The 17,451-nt window shown below is 36.6% G+C and overlaps 1 protein-coding gene across 2 annotated transcripts in view; it reads right to left on the bottom strand.

Moving 5' to 3' along the window:
• Positions 1 to 10,634: 10,634 nt before the first annotated feature.
• dlg4b (discs, large homolog 4b (Drosophila)) overlaps positions 10,635 to 17,451 on the bottom strand; it is a 34,502-nt gene continuing 27,685 nt past the window's right edge. For both annotated transcript variants that reach the window (XM_051105028.1, XM_051105030.1), the window contains 8 exons: positions 16,372 to 16,548; positions 16,170 to 16,225; positions 16,038 to 16,085; positions 15,856 to 15,957; positions 14,255 to 14,427; positions 14,066 to 14,178; positions 13,398 to 13,489; positions 10,635 to 11,911 (listed from right to left, as the gene is read on the bottom strand). In XM_051105028.1, the coding sequence (XP_050960985.1) occupies positions 11,805 to 11,911; positions 13,398 to 13,489; positions 14,066 to 14,178; positions 14,255 to 14,427; positions 15,856 to 15,957; positions 16,038 to 16,085; positions 16,170 to 16,225; positions 16,372 to 16,548 (868 nt within the window). In that variant the 3' untranslated portion in view covers positions 10,635 to 11,804. The remainder of the gene's footprint in view (positions 11,912 to 13,397; positions 13,490 to 14,065; positions 14,179 to 14,254; positions 14,428 to 15,855; positions 15,958 to 16,037; positions 16,086 to 16,169; positions 16,226 to 16,371; positions 16,549 to 17,451) is intronic.

Here is a 17,451-nt window from a genome sequence, read left to right on the forward strand (position 1 = left end):
TTCGCAAACGAACAAAAATCTTATGAATTCAGTCAAATGACAAAATACACGGTCAAATAAACGCGAGACTTTTATGAGGTAAAAAAAAAACTTAAAAAAAAAAAACTTTAAAACTCCGTGAGGTCCTGCTGATAGAAGTGAACAGAATTAAATCTCAACTAATTTTACATTCTTATATCTATTTATATTATATTTTAGATCTGTTTACAAATTCAGTTGCTCTGTATGTGACATACATTGCCAAGTTTTAATGAAATTGGTTACACTAATTATGTAATATAAATAATTATAATATAATAACAATATTTATAGTTGACATTCGCTGTAAAACATCTAAAACTGAAGTTTTAGTGAAACTAAATTGAAAACTGTTGAAAAGGCGAATTTTCAGAATGAATGTTGTCTGACATGACTACAGTGACTAGAAAGAGCTGTTTGTCGTAGTTTGATGCGCTTTATGACCGTGTTTCTCACGCTGTGATCGGGGTGTGAATCGCCTCACGCGCTCCCGCGAGCTTTTTCACGCTCCACGTGCTATTGTTCGCGCGCGTTAAAGCGCCATTAAAGCTCGCGCTCGACGGAGAGATGAGAGACACTACCGGAGGTGACGGTAACACGAGAAACACACACACACACACACACTGAAACACAGAAACTGTGGCGGGATGCTGTGAGAAATATGATGAGCACATCATCACACAAATCACCATGGTAACCAGAGTTTATGCCAAAATACCACTTACTGAGATTTGAATGAAATAAAACATACAGTTGAGGTCAGAAGTTTAAATACACCTTTCAGAATCTGCAAAATGTTAATTATTTTACCAAAATAAGAGATCACACAAAATGCATGTTATTATTTTAGTACGTGAATAAGATATTTCACATAAAAGACGTCTACATATAGTCTACAAGAGAAAATAACAGTTGAATTTATAAAAATGACCCCATTCACTTGATTCTTAACACTGTGTTGTTCCTGAATGATCCACAGCTGTGTTTGTTTGTTTAGTGATAGTTGTTTATGAGTCCCTTGTTTGTCCTGAACAGTTAAACTGCTGCTGTTCTTCACAAAAATACTTCAGATCCCACAAATTCTTTGGTTTTTAAGCATTTTTGTGTATTTGAACCCTTTCCAACAATGACTGTGTGATTTTGAGATCCATCTTTTCACACTGAGCACAACTGAGAGACTCATATGCAACTATTACAGAAGATTCAAACACTCACTGATGCTCCAGAAGGAAAAACGATGCATTAAGAGCCAGGGGTGAAAACTTTTGAACTGAATGTGTATATTTTTCTTATTTTGCCTAAATATCTTTCTTTTTTTCATTGCTGAAATGTCAGAAGATACTTGCATGTTCCCCTGATGACAAAATAAGTTAAATTTGCCTCGATCTTCAAATTCAAAATGTTTTTAATGCATTGTGTTTCCTTCTGACAATTTCTGTAACCTTCTGTAATAGTTGCATGTGAGTCCCTCAGTTGTCATCAGTGTGAAAAGATGAATTTCACTGCATATAAAACTATGATTACCCTAGCAGAATTAATTTCAGCTTCCATTTATAGCATTTTATTGGCATGATTTTGTTTACATATAATGTTGCCAAAGCATAATATCACAAAACAAGTCATATATATGTTTTAGGAACTTTTGTTCCTACTGTCTTGATATATGAATGTTTCACAGTGTATGCTATAGAGAGATTACAACCTTAGTGTAAACTCTATGTGTGACCCTGGAGCACAGGTATATTTGTAGCAATAACCAACAATTCATTGTATGGGTCAAAATGATTGATTTTTCTTTTATGTCAAAAATCATTAGGATATTAAGTAAAGATCATGTTCCATCAAGATATTTTGTAAATTTCCTACCGTAAATATATCAAAACTTATAATATACATTGCTAAGAACTTCATTTGAACAACTTTAAAGGTGATTTTCTCAATATTTTAATTTTTTTGCACCCTCAGATTCCAGATTTTCAAATAGTTGAATCTCAGCCAAATATTGCCCTATCATAACAAACCACACATCAATGGAAAACTTATTTATTCAACTTTCAAAAACCCCTATAGCTGGTTTGGTGGTCCAGGGTCACATATATACTGTAAATCAGACAGATATCCAGACATTAGGAACAAAAAAAGTGTTCATGAAGTCAGAGATTGTTTTGCAGTTAAAAACTGAATTGATATCATGTGCTTTAGTGCTGATAGAAACTCCATCATAGACTGAGAGAGAGAGAGAGAGAGACCTATAGAGAGAGCTGTGAATGAGCTGCTGTTCTTTCATGTGTTTGTGTGTAAATGACAGTGTGTGTGTGTGTGTGTGAGAGAGAGAGAGTTTCAGTGGTGTGTGATGCTGTATTGTGTGAAGCGTTACTGTAGTCACTCCCTGTTTCACATACAGTGTGTGTGTGTGTGTGTGTGTGTGTGTGTGTGTGTGTGTTTGAAACTCAATGACTCTCCGATGTTTTGACCGTCAGATTGAGTTTCTGAGCAAACCGTCTGTTATCACACACGAACGCTGAGCCGATACTGTGGACATCAGTGAAAAGTGCTCTGGGATTCATGAAAAGTTTTTTTTCTGCTCTACATTTCTTCTTTGCTCTACTCGTAAAGAACCTCGAATTGCTCTTGTTGCTTTTTTGTATGTGCTTTGCATGCTAAATGCATGAATGTAGATTTTAGTGTCGTGACAGCCTGGATATATGTCACATGTTCTTTTGGTTAGTGAAACAGGATCTCACCTGTATTGTGTGTGATAATCTACTGTCTCTGATGATGATGATGATGATGATGATGAGCTGAGAAACACCATCTGACAGCAGACTGACCACAGTAGAGCTGGAGACCAGAATCAGACACTAAATCGTGGATCTGTGAGCAGAAACCTTCATCTGACAGCGATTCAAGAGTTCAACAGACATTCGGAGCAGATGAATCTGATTCAGATGAACCATTCTGTGATGAAGCTTACAGGTTAAAGCAAAAACACACTGTAGAAGTGATTTTTAAATAGACTATTGCAGTACGTTTTACAAGAACATTTTTTACTTCAAAATTTCATGTTTAATTCAATGTGTAACCTGCCAGTTCTCTGTGATTGTTTGTGAAATTTACTAGCAATTTCTGAGTGTACATAGTTTGAAAGCACATCCTACACTTATTTTTTCCATTTTTGGTTCCCTTTCAGTAATCCGTTCTTAAAAGACTTCTTTTTTTTTAAAGAAAATGAAGGTTCTTCATTAAACCAACAGATGCCAATAAAGAAGCTTTATTTTTAGGAGTGTAGGAGTTGAATCGTGCTGAATGAACGTGAACATGATCTCCTTGAAGGAGCTTGACGGGTGTTGGCGTGTCAGTAATGAGACGAGGACAGACACACCTGTGAGGCGTTAAAGACGCTGTAAAACATCACTGCATCACTGCTGCGTTCACACCCCATTATTCCCTTCGGCGCTTCTGTTTCACTGAGCTGAATCACTGAAGATCCCCTGCGGTGTCCTGAAACACATTCACATCAAACACTCACACAAAACACAGAAATCAAATACAAGCCTAGAGGACACACTTACGGGAATAATTCACCTGGACATGGAAATGTGTTCACCCTCAGACCATCCACAATTAGGATGAGTTTGTTTGTTCTTCAGATTTGGAGAAATGTGTCATTCCATCACTGTCTCACCAATGGATGTGAATGGGTGCCGTCAGAATGAGAGTCCAAACAGCTGATAAAAACATCACAATAATCCACAAGTAATCCACACCACTCCAGTCCATCAGTTCACATCTTGAGAAGACAAAAGATGAAACAAATCCATCAAGACATTTTTAGTTAAAATACACTCCATAATCTGTCCATAATCTGTAATAACACTTCCTCCAGTGGAAAAGTCACATTAAAGTCCAGACACATATTTGCAGGGTTCGTACAGATACTGTAAAATGAAGTTCGAAGACTTTTAACGATTTTTCAAGCACTACTTTTTTGATTTTCAAAGAGATCAATCAGAGATCTGACTTATGTCTGCTATTTCAAACTCTAAAAAAGAAAGAAAAAAGATAAATAACAACATCGGTTACTAATAAAAAATGACAAAAATAAAGTGAAGCACATGCAAACTATTACTACTAAAGTATTACAAAGTATACTAGCCTATACTTTTACTATAGTAACACCACGGTTAATTTTCTTAAGGGATTTGTATTTGTGTATATTTCCTTTTTTTTCTTTGTTTTTATAACTGTACTGTCTTAATAGCCAGTGTTGGGAAGGTTACTTTGGAAATGTAATAGGTTACAGATTACAAGTTACTTGATTTAAAATGTAATAAGTAGTGTAACTTTTCAATTACTTTATTAAAGTAATGGAACATTACTTTTAATTACTTTGTGATTACTTTTCTAAATTTCTAATATTTTCAACTGTTAATCATTTTGAAACATTTAAACCAGGCAGAGTGAACCTTACAGTAGCACTCAACACTGATTACTGTCAGACTTTCAAAACCCTTTATCACTTGAAATTGTTTATAATAAGTAAGGGATAATATACACCTTTATTTTGTGATAACAACTGGCTGAATGTACATTATCTCACTTATTACACACTAATAGATTATTTAGATGTTTTGTGTCAAAATTATTAGACACGAAACACTGATCTGAGTTGAAATATTTGAAGGCAAAGCTTCCATGAAGAAATCAGTTGCTGGCAAACGGCAAGTTCAAACTAGACATTTTAGGGACACAGTGCAGTCATACCAGTTTTCTTACACAACATTTTACCACATAAATAATTTAGTAGTACTAGTTTGTTAGTTGTTAGTTTGTTATCTTATAATCCATTACAATGTACAAAAAAAAAAAAAAAAAAAAAATGTCAGCAGCTGCGTTTGTATGAAACAATAGAGCAAGTCCACGATACCAGGATGACAGAATTAAGAAACTGTCCACATAATATTGAATTAAGCTTTAATATTCTATTAACTAACCAAACGCAAAGCTTCCACCAAGAAAAATTATCAAGCATATAGCACTGACTCGAAAGAGTCTGAGCTGTGTAATAATTTAATTTAAAGCACACCGCAAATTCAGACTTTTTTTTTTTTACTTATATTTTTGGGCTTTTATGTCTTTTATTGTGATAGGACAGTAGAGAGATGACAGGACAGAGCTGGGAGGAGAGAGGGGAGCGGGGTCGGCAAAGGACCTCGAGATGGGAATCGAACTCGGGTCACCGAAAGAGCAGTTATGTCATAACAAGATCATAACATAAATAACATCATAACAAGAAATAGTTTAATAGCTGTGATACTGGGTTTGAAATCAAATGTTTGCATAGTTATGACAGAAAACACTAACATCTAACAATGCCTTGGAAAAAACTCTTAAAAATCTTAAAAAATAAAGTTTATGCATAAACCCAAATAGGAAATAAAACAGTTATGGAATAATCATGTGCTCTAAACTCCTGAAACATTGGTGTCTCATTTTAGAGCAGGCAATGCAATTTAAAAGAAGTCAATTCAATCTGTGTGTGGGTGTGTGAAAAAATTCAGATGTAACCCCCCTTTGTAATCACTGGCATTTTTCAAAAGTAACTGTAATTTAATTACATATTTTTCTCAGTAACTGTAACTAATTACAATTACATTTATTTTGTAATTAAATTACGTAATTCCGTTAAAATAAATAAAAAAAAAAGCAAAATCTCTCCGAAATCCTGATCTGAATCAACTGAGTCGCGATCCGCGCTACGAAGATCCGATCTAGAGCAAATGATTCGCGAACCATCATTTCAGATTAAGACTCGGAGCGCACATCGCGAATTTTCGATTTAAATCGGGACTTTAAATCGCGTAGCGGGGGATCATTTGATTTGAATCGTTCAATACGCGAAATGATTTACGAACCCGTTTTAAACTGAATCAAATGATTCGCGATACGCGATCCGATTGGAGCGCTTCGAAGAGGTGAATCATTTTGCGATGCAATGGTTTAACTGATTCAGAGATTCGAAAAGCTTAGTTTCACCCATCACTACGTGCTGTTTAAAATCGTTACAAGCGATGCTGAAGTTGAAAATAAATGACTCTTTCATTTTTATCTGGTTTTTGCTAGTGAATTGCTTGAACTGAAGTCACGAGTTTGAATCAATTCCAGCGTAACTGACTCAATTGATTCGGTTCATCTGTTCCTCTTTTCGCGTCTTCAGTCATGTTTACACGACACTGTCAGTACTGCTACTGACTTACCTTGATTGTTTTCTGACTTTAACTGAAATAAGCAAAAAACGTATGATGTTTTGTTTTTTTTTGTATTGCGTGAATTTTGCAAGAAAAGATATGAACTTATTGACAAAATTAAACAGTTATTTCATAGATACATTGTCTTTTAATAATTCAAGCACTTTTCAAGTACTTGCTATTTTCAAGAGTTTTCAAGAGGCCTTACATTTCAAAAAGTCAAATTCAGGTACTGTAAGCACTTTAAGTACATTGTACGAACCCTGAATTTGTTTTGGCTTGTTCTGATTCAGACCAGACCACTTTTTCACTGGAAGAAGTGTTATTATGGATTATAGACTCCTGTTTTAGTGTTTTTACCAGCTGTTTGAACTCTCATTTTGACGGCACCCATTCACATCCATTGGTGAGACAGTGATGGAATGACACATATACAAATCTGATTGAAGAAACAAACTCATTCTAATCCTGGATGGCTTGACGGTGAGCACATGTTCGTTTCTGTGTGAATTACTCTGTGCCGTTTCTGTTCCCGTCTTCATTTGTTTTTGTTGTTTATGTGGAACATCTCACATCTGTCGATGACACATGTAGATACCCGCGAGGCTCGTATATCAGTGCGTGTGTAACGAGAGCGGCGACACACATTAACCCTGAACAAAGACACACACACACTCGCACACACAATAGGGGCCCCCAGGGGTCGCCACGGAGATGCCTGTGAGCGCCACACCCGCTCTAGCGGCCCCGATGACATCAGCGCACGGGAAGCAGGAGCAGCGCGTCTCACCTCTGGCTCCCGACCCCCCGCCTCACGCTCCGAATGGGACGCTCCACTTCCCGTCTGGCTCCAGCGAAGATGCTGGATGATCCGTCTGACACGGGGCCGCATGCCTCACTTTCACCGATCATGTGACACGCGGGACTAGCGTTGGTTAGTGTACATCACATTACTAGATCTGCTGTTTGCATCTGGAGCAGCTTCTGATGGACATCTGGACGCTTCAGAAGAACAAATGCACAGAAGCTTGCGGTCAAATCCTCGTGTGTGTGAGATGTGCTGTGCTCATCACAGGTCATTAGTGTCACTCACCCACTCAATTCGGCTGACAAATGAGGCACACACACACACTCAATGTGTTTATTGTCTGTGTGAATGATGATCTCCGCTCAACTCCTGACCTCTGACTGTCTCTGTCTGACCGTCCTGCAGACACACACACACACACACACACACACTCTTCATGAAGAACCGAGATCTCACACAGATACAGTTCACTCTGACTCTGGACATTTAAATGTAACATTCTGAGAACATTCAGATGATTGTTACACTACAAACACAACACACACACACACACACACGCACAGATCATGAGCAGTGTGTGCGTGTTGTGTTATTGTGACCTCTAGTGGCTGTAAAGATTATGGCACAAACAGATTCAACTCTGACCCCTGCTGGACACTGTCACACACACACTGGTATTCCTGTCATTATGGGTTCATTCCATAGGCTCAATGGTTCTTCTACTGTACAAACTGTATTTTCTGTTCTGTACCCTACCAAGATACATACAGATACTGTAAATTCCAGGATTTTCAAGGACTTTTCAAGCACTACTTTTTGATTTTCAAGGACTTCAAACAAAGTTTGACTTATCAAACAATGTCTGATCTTTCAAATTATAAAAAAGATAAATAAAAACATTTCAAATGTACCATGTTTCTGGCAGCAACAGTTGTGATACCAATTTAAAATATATATTTGATATAATTGTACACATTAAAAACAAGGGTGTAAGTTGATTTTGGCATTGGTGGGGACGTAACGGCAGACAGATGTTTAACCGTTTGAACAAAATTATCGTTAGGGTCAATTTATTAGTGTGTGTACATTGGTAGGGTCATGTCATAGTGTTTCTACCAAATTCTACACCACCGAAAATCATAAGAAGTGATGTCTGACTTTGTAAACTATAGTTCTCTCCTTAATATGAAGAGATCAAACAACACATTCATGAGTTCATCCACATTTCACTAAAAGCTTATGGACATAATTATAATATAAGTCTGTTTTGTAAAGCACAGAGACATTTTGATCAGATTTATTCATGTTCATCTGATCTCATTTTCATTTTCAGTGACTTTTCTTCTGTTTTAAAGATGTTTTATTTGGATTGTTTCACTACTCAAAAGAGAATATGGAAAAATATAACTATTCCTATATTCATCCTATGTTTTTTCTAAGGTATACATTAATTCGTTTTTTGTTAACCCGGCAACACATTCCTTACCTCACACACACACACACACACGTTTGTTTTTGTGAATTGTGGGGACTTTCCATAGACTTCTATAGTTTTTATACTGACCAAACGATATTGTCTGTCCCCTAACCCAACCCTAACCCTAAACCTAGCCCTCACAGAAAACATGTTTGCATCGTTACACTTTCAGATAAACATCATTTACTATTTTTAATCATTTTTTAACATTGTGGGGACCGGCCTAGCAAAAACAAAAACACACACACACACAAAAACAAAAAAACAAAACAACATGGTTACTATAGTTTATACTACAGTGATACTATAATCACAAATTAACCCTGGTTTTGCTACACAAACCATAGTTTGAACATGGTATTTTTTAGTAAAACTATGGTTGTACAAAAACAAGTTTACAATACTTTTACTGGGCTATAGTAAAACTATGGTTAATTTTTTAAAAGAGGTTTGTATTTGTGAATATTTTCTTTCTTTCTTTTTCTTTGTTTTGTTTTTGTACTGCATTTATGGTTTGTTTTTGGATGTTTCATTAAAAAAAAAAATCAGAAAAAAAGATTTGCAAATCCACTTCGGAGTCCCGAACTAAATAATGATTCGCGAACTGGACTCGGAGCCCAGATCGCGAATCATTCAACTCGCGAAATGATTCGCGAACCCTTTCAGAGGTTCCGATCTAAATCAAATGATTCGCGATCCGCACTCTATAGTCCCGACCTAAATAATGATTCACAAACCATTATTTAAGATAAGGTTTCGGAGCGCGGATCGCGATTCACTGAATTCGCGAAATGATTCGCGAACCCGCTTTGAAGTCCCGAATTTGAATCAAATGATTCGGGCTACGCGATTTGAAGTCCCGATCTAACTTAAATCAAATGATTCGCGCTCTAAAGTCCCGATATAAATTATGATTCGCGAGCCATTATTTCAGATTTGGATCATTCAATTCGCAAAATGATTCGCGAACCCGCTCGGAGGTTCCGAGCTAAATCAAATGATTCGCGATAAGCGATGTTTCAAGTCCCGATCCGAATCAAATGATTTGCGATCCGATTGGACTGCTTCGAAACAGTTAATCATTTTGCGATAGAATGGTTTAACTGATTCGGAGTTTCGAAAAGGTCCATTTCACCCATTTTTTTTTAAATCATTTGAAGCGATGTCGAAATTCGAATGGGTGGCTCTTTTAATTTGATCTGGTGTTTGCTAGAAGATCGAAGTCACGAGTTTGAATCAATCGGAGCGGTTCCAGCGTAAATGACTCACTCAGTTGATTCGGTTCGTCTGTTCATCTTTTCGCGTGTTCAGTCATGTTTACACGACACTGTCAGCGCTACTACTGGCTTAACTCGCTAGTTTTATGACATTAACTGAAATAAGCGAAACAAGTATGATGTTTACAAATGTAATATCCATATTTCCAACACAAATCTGCTCCATATTGAGGTGTGGTAACGGGTTTACTGTTAACTAGTGAAACACTGCATTAATATGACGAGCTGCAGCTCAAAATACATGTTAGATGGAAACATTGTGCATTATGATGGAGTTTGTAGCTTAATTCACTAGATTTGAAACAGTTTGAGCTGCAGTTCAATAGGAATCAGTGGAAATCATCCAGTCATTTCATACCATTGAAGTCATTGATCAGTATATGTTTAGTAATGAATTTTTGAAAGTGATCATGAGTATTGTAATGTTTAAAGGGCCGGGGCTACATGAGCTCAGATGGGCTGCAGAGTTAATTTTGTGTACAATTCAATTCAGTTCAATCACTTTACTAGCACCTCGTCAGGAATATTGCTATTTTGTATGAACCCTGCCGAACCCTAAACCTGCCCCTCACACAAAACTACAGGCATTTTACATTCTCAAAACACTACAATCGGTGTGAGTTATAAGCTTGTTTCCTCACGATTAGATAAAAATGTCCCCACAAAGACAAAAGTTACTGGTATTACTATACTTGTGGGGACATTTGGGGACACAAACACTGTCATAAAAACACACACGTGCCTTGAGATGATGAATGAATGAACGTTCCACCTTTAAACGCACAGAAACGCACGAGAGCCTGAGGAAATATTAAAACAGTTTAATGAATCATCTCAGTATTGTAGCTAGTTTACAACAGGAAATATATTTATTAATCCATTTATTTCACATTATACAGAGCGGCTGTCGCGTCGCCGGTTTAAATGCGTCTGTAAGTGTGTGAACATGAGTCTGAAATGACAAAGCGAACTCAAACGTCATAATCACACAAACTAAAGCAGAAAAACACTTTGGTTGAATGTCGTCGACCGAGCGCAGTGCATTGTGGGTCGTGTGGATGTTGGCGTGAGTGACGTCGGTGTGTGTGTATGGGCGGAGAGGTGGATTGTGGGTCGTTTTGGCTCAGAGAAGTGCAGTGTTCATGTGTTTAAAGCCCCATTGGTTCAGATCATCTGAATCTGTATGTACAGCTGTAGAATAGTAATAATATTAATAGTAATAATACTCATCAACACACACACACACACACACACATTAATCATTAAATGATTTACAAATCACTGCAGCCTCTCTGTGACTGAATGAATCTAATCTAATGCTCTGAATCTCACACACACACACACACTCGCGCACACACACACACACACACGCGTTTCTCTCCCTGTGCAGTTTAAAGTGTGTATTATATGTAAACAGTAGCCCTATAGAGACACGTCATCACAATGAGACACACACACACGCATGTCAGAGAGTGTGTGTGTGTGTGTGTGTGTGTGTGTGTTAGTAAAGTGCTCAGTGCTCATGTCTCATGTCTATATTGCCTCAGACACTGTGTTACACTCACTGAGCTCACAATCACCATGGAAACAACCCACATAATTATCTTCATCATCATCAGTAGCAGCGGCTCACACACACACACACACACACACACGCGTGTTAAGGCTAGTTCACACACGCAGCGCTGTCATGTTTTCACCCGGTTGCTGTTTTTGACCTAATCTGACCCCACGATGAACTGTTGCCATGGCGATGAGGTAAGCGTCCCCGCCCACTCCATAGAAACCGAAGCGCACGGACGCATTTTGACGCATATTTACAACATGTGATGAGCTGTTGGCGTGAATCTGAAGATCATCCCGTGACACGAGCTTCAGCGCCCGGACGCGGCGAACCGACCCTCACACACACCTGAGACTCCCGTGAGCCTCTGCTGGAAGTCCTGATGTATGTGTGTGTGAGTGTGTGTGTGTGTTTACAGTCTCTCTCGCGCCGGGATCCAGATATACGGTCCAGACTGTTCCTCAATCACAGACTTTACGCGGTGGTAGATCTCCTCGAAGCTGTCGCCCTCCACGATCGCTGCACACACACACACACACATGAACACACAGACCCGTTAAACACACAATGACCCCAAAACTTGACATTTTCTTAATCTTTTGTAAACACAGTCTGATGAAGGGTTATTATTGTTAACTAAAACTAAACCATAGAAAAACATTCCCATTACTTCAAATAAAAAAGTTAATTGAAATAAAAAAAATATATACAAATCTTAAACTTATTTTATTCACTTACTTTACTTATTTCATTTTTTTTAATTTCCATTTAGTTTAACCTGGAAAACTAAAATACCTAAAACTGAATTAAAAAGGAATTAAAACTATACAGACTTGAAAACTAATAAAAATGACAAAACCACACGGAACACGTGAAAATTAAAACTAATTCAAAATATAAATGTGATTAAAAACAACAAAATTAAAAAAAAATAAAAACTAAAATGAAAATGAAAATGCCAAAAACCACACAACAAACTGCAACTAAATTTACAGTGAAAATGCAATGTGTGAAAATAACCATTTCAGAATATTAATAAAAAAAAATGTAAATAAATTAAAATAAATTAATTAAAAATTACAAGAACAAAACAAATAAAATGGAAAATGGAATATGTGAAAATAACAACTATTTCAGAATATTAATTAAAAAAAAGGAAAATAAATTAAAATTTAAAAGAACAAACTAAAAATGAATACAATAATAAATGACAAAACCCACAACAAAATTCAGGGTTCATACAGATTCTGCAAAATGAAATTCCAGGACTTTCAAGGACTTTTCCAGCACTACTTTTTCATTTTCAAAGACTGAATATATATAGAACATACTACTAAAAATGGCAAAAATAAAGCACAATCAAAGTATTACTACTAAAGTATTACAAAGCATACTACAGTTTTACTATAATAAAAGCACAGATAATTTGTGTACACTTTTTCTTGTCTTTTTTTGTTTTGTTTTTATAAGTGTACTGCCTTAACGGTTTGATGTTTTCTACTATTTCAGAAAGAAAAATCTAAAAAAAGTTTTGCGAAATCACTCCAAAATCCTGACCTGAAATAAATGATTCTCAATACGTGCACCTTGTACGAGCCCTGAAAATGACTCAAATTCTAGCTAAAATTAAAATGAAAAAATGTTAATGTTAATGCTACTTTAAATTTAAAATGAAGAGTTTATTTGCCAAAACAGATAACTTTTAAAAAAATATATATATTTGTTTTTTATGATGTTATCATGTTTTTGTTTTATTGTGTTAATTAACTGTATTTGTTACTTATTTTAACTTTAGATCAAATTAACCCAACTGCAGTTTGATTGAGATTAATTAGAATGCACAATAAAAAACATGATTGTTTGTAACAAATTGATGTAACAAAATAAACTCTTCAAATAGTAATAATAGTAACTACAAGACTAAAACAGGACTGTTCACGTCAGCACAGATTGAGTGTGGTTAACCAATCACATCAGAGCTGATTTCCATACGCTCATGATTCACCTGAGAAACACTCGATGAAGTCCTGCTCCAGTTTGACGGCTCTGTCCAAAGCTCTTCGGGCCTGTTCCTCCGTCAGACGCTTGTTAATGTCTCTGAAATCAGACGCAAGTGTGAGCCGCGGGATTGAGCTTCTGCAGCCGTTTGTGTATCTGAACAACGATGTGTGGTCTGATCTGTGCATCTGTGATCTCAGATACTGATCATGTCATTTATACCTTAAAAAAGTTACATTTGCATCTGAATGTCATCTAATATCCAGAATGAAAACAACAACAGCTAATTTACCTCAGATCTGGAACATAATGCAAGAACAAAAACATTTTCAAATCACTAACATTTTTGCTTTAGAACGATTTTGGTTATACTGCACACACACACACACACACACACACACACACACACATGTCTGGTTTATTATCTTTGTGGGGACTCTCCATAGGTGCAATGGTTTTTATACTGTCCACACTGTATTTTCTATCCCCTTCCCTAACCCTACCCCTAAACCTAACCCTTACAGAAAACTTTCTGCATTTTTACTTTCTCAAAAAATCTCATTCTGTATGATTTTGTACCCATGGGGACCACCAAAAATTTCAGGTTTTACTATCCTTGTAGCAAAAACAAGTACACACACACACACACACACACACACACAGACTCAGACTCACAGTATGTTCTGCAGGGATGAGGGTCGTATGAAGATGGCGATGGGGTGAAGTTGGGCGGCCTGTAACCTCCTCACTGCATTCGCTGAAACATCCAGGATACAGTGCTTCCCTTGCTGAAAACACAAAAACACACGGCCGATGAGTGTCTCTTCATCCACCTTTACTTCCATCTGTCTGTCTGTCTCTCACCTGTTCTGCCACCTGTCTGACGCTCTGGACGCTGGTGCCGTACAGGTGGTTGTTGTACTGTCCGGCCTCGATAAACCGGTGACTCTGAATGTCTTTCTCCATCTGTTCGCGCGACGACACGAAGTGATAGTCGCGCCCGTCCATCTCGTATTCGCGTTTGGGCCGCGTCGTGTCTGTGGAACACAGAAAGTGGCTCTTCAGAGAGTCTTTGTGCAGTTTATGATTAAAACAAGAACAAATATCTGCCAAAAAAATCAACTTATTTTAAAGGGAAAACTAGTTTTCATTCAACATCAACTGATATTTGTTATTGTTGTAATTAGAAACTCATTTAATTTTCATTTTGCATCTCCAGTAAATATATGTTGTTTAGACACAGTGTTTGTACTGGAAAAAAAGACAAAAATACTGAGGAAAATTATTATTTTTTATTTTTTTGCAGTGCATTAATGCCATGACTATGAATTTAAGACTTCCTGTTCTAAATTTTCTGACCTTTTCAGGCCTTATTTTGTGGAAGGGTGATTTAAGACTCTTTACAGGCTACAGAAACCCTGATATTTTAATTTAATGCAACATTTCTCATTTTCCATTTAAGTTGATATACTGAAATAACTAAAACTGAAAGAAAAAACAATAAAGATAAATATTAGACATATTTAAAAAATAATAATGAAAATGAAAAATAAATAAATAAAAATAAAATGGCAAAAAAATATTATACAAAAATAATAGTAATAATAATAATAAGAATTATATATATAGATATATATATATAGATTATATATATAGATATATATATATATATATATATATACAACTCTAACAGTATCTCAGCGACACTAAAATAACAGAAGGCCCTATGTAATCCGTTTTGAATTTTTTTTTTCCCAAATTCCATTTTATTCTTTTCCAAATGCCATTTTTTCCATTTTAATTTTTCTGGATTTTCAACTCCTTTTTAATCAATTTACATCTGACAACTTCACATCAATTTATTAGAAGTTCAACAAAAATGACATGTTTCTGAAATGTTGTATTTTTTTTTACATCATATGTTTTATTGTTATCAAATTCTCTGTTTTAGCATGTCTAATGATTTGAACGCACACTTAATTTATTCAAATTTATTTTTAATGGTCTTATGAAATGTTTTTTTCCCCTCACAGAAATTCTGTGTATTTAAAATGTTTTGGTTATCAAATGAAGGCATAAAACATTAATTTAATTTATCTTTTAATTATTGAAAATTAAGCAAACTTTATTTTTTGACAAACAAAGGGGATTTACTATTAAAATTAAAGTAGTAGTAGCAGTAGTACGCTATGTAAATTCCACTAAACAACAGTAATATATTTCTGTCTTCAAGTTAAACCGGACTTTTATTTATATTTTTTTTACTGTCTACCTTTACTGTTCTGTGCGTGTATGGTATGACAATAGTTTTACTCAAGTGGAACGGTCAAATGCTCATGAAGTGACTCTCAGCAGATGTGGTTCATGTATTTATGTCCTCACTGAAATCACCCTAAACGTCGTGCGCTTCAGTATGTGTGTAGCAAACAAATCCATACAACAGGCCCTATAACAGTAATTCTTACGTGGGACGCAGGAGCCGAACTTGTCGGGGAACTCGGAGAGCAGATCGTCATTGACGCGGTCCTTGCTCGGCCCGAGGATAATGACTGGACGTGCGTAATGCACTGCGAGACAGGAAATGACATCACAGTCAGTCAGCAGAACACACTCTGACATCAGTGACATGCAGCGACTCGAGACTCACCTTCAGTCTGAATCACCGTCTCATAGCTCACGATGTATTCGCTGCGTGCTGAAACACACACACACACACACAGAGCGTCAGCGTCACATGACCTGCGTGAGCTACACACGAGACTCAAACACACTCACTCACCGCCGACGGCGTCTCTGCCTCGCGTCTTCAGACGGGACCATTCCTTCCTCTCCACCCTACAGAAACACACACACACACACACACACACACCTGATCAGCTGCTGCGGGTGACGTTCAGATACACATTAGAGTTCAGAGTCACTGTAAATCAGTCAGCGAAACACTCTGACTCACACACACACACACACACACACACACACACCTCCTCTTGCTGGGAATGTATCCGGTCTCCTCCAGCTCTCCGTGTGGAGTGAGTTTTCCGGCCTGCCACCATTCCTCATCACTGCAGTCAAACACCTGCAGAATGTCTCCAAACCTGAAGCTCAGCGCCTGCGACAGGAAGCCACCGTCCGCCGTCTTATCGTAGTCAAACAGAGCCCTGCACACACACACACACACACACACACAGAGAGTCAGTGGCAGTAGCATCATGTGTATGTGTGCGTTCAGGTCCAGTCACCTTTATTTCTTGACAGATTGTGTCAAAGCATCTTCACAGTGTTGAACAGAAATACAGTGTGTTGATAATGCAAACAAAATTCAATTCTAAATAAAGCAACTTTAAAACAAGGACAATAGTACAAGTCAATATTCCAGTTAAAGGCACAATATGTAAGATTTTTTGATTAAAATATAAAAAAAAACACTAAAACAGTGTCATATATTTTGCTGGCTTGTGTACGTTATCCAAAATGTTTCCAAGAATGTTTAAATTCAGAGAAATAAGCTATTTTAATAGGCAGGCGTCACCTGCCAATGACGCCAGACACATTTGATTTTCTGGTTTTATTCTGTAGAAAACATTAGCTCATCAATGGACATGATTTCTGTCGGACTGCATCGACTGTGAGGATGAAGAATACAACTCCCATGATTCCACACTCTATCATGCATCATTAAACTACACCTTTGGTTCTTGTTTGTTTTGAAAATGCGCCCTCTAGCAGCGAAAGCTTACATATGAAGTCAGTTCATCACTGACCAAAAATTAAGACCCTCCAAGCAATAAATGAGAGTAAAAATTTGTAAAAAAAAAAAAAAAGAACAATTGAATGAATTGAATTGAATTGAATTGAATTGAATGAATTATTGCTGCAGTCTTCCACCAAAATAAAAGCTCTGCGGTTTAATCTTTGATATCAAAGAAATTAAGAAAAATATAAATATTAGCATTAGACATCTACTGTTATACTATAAAATTTAATTATTATTATTATTAAATACAAGATTTATTTTACAGTTCAATAGTAAAATACTGTATTATTACTATAGTAATTTATTT

This window comes from Labeo rohita, unplaced genomic scaffold (genome assembly GCF_022985175.1).
Source record: "Labeo rohita strain BAU-BD-2019 unplaced genomic scaffold, IGBB_LRoh.1.0 scaffold_87, whole genome shotgun sequence".
Taxonomy (NCBI): domain Eukaryota; kingdom Metazoa; phylum Chordata; class Actinopteri; order Cypriniformes; family Cyprinidae; genus Labeo; species Labeo rohita.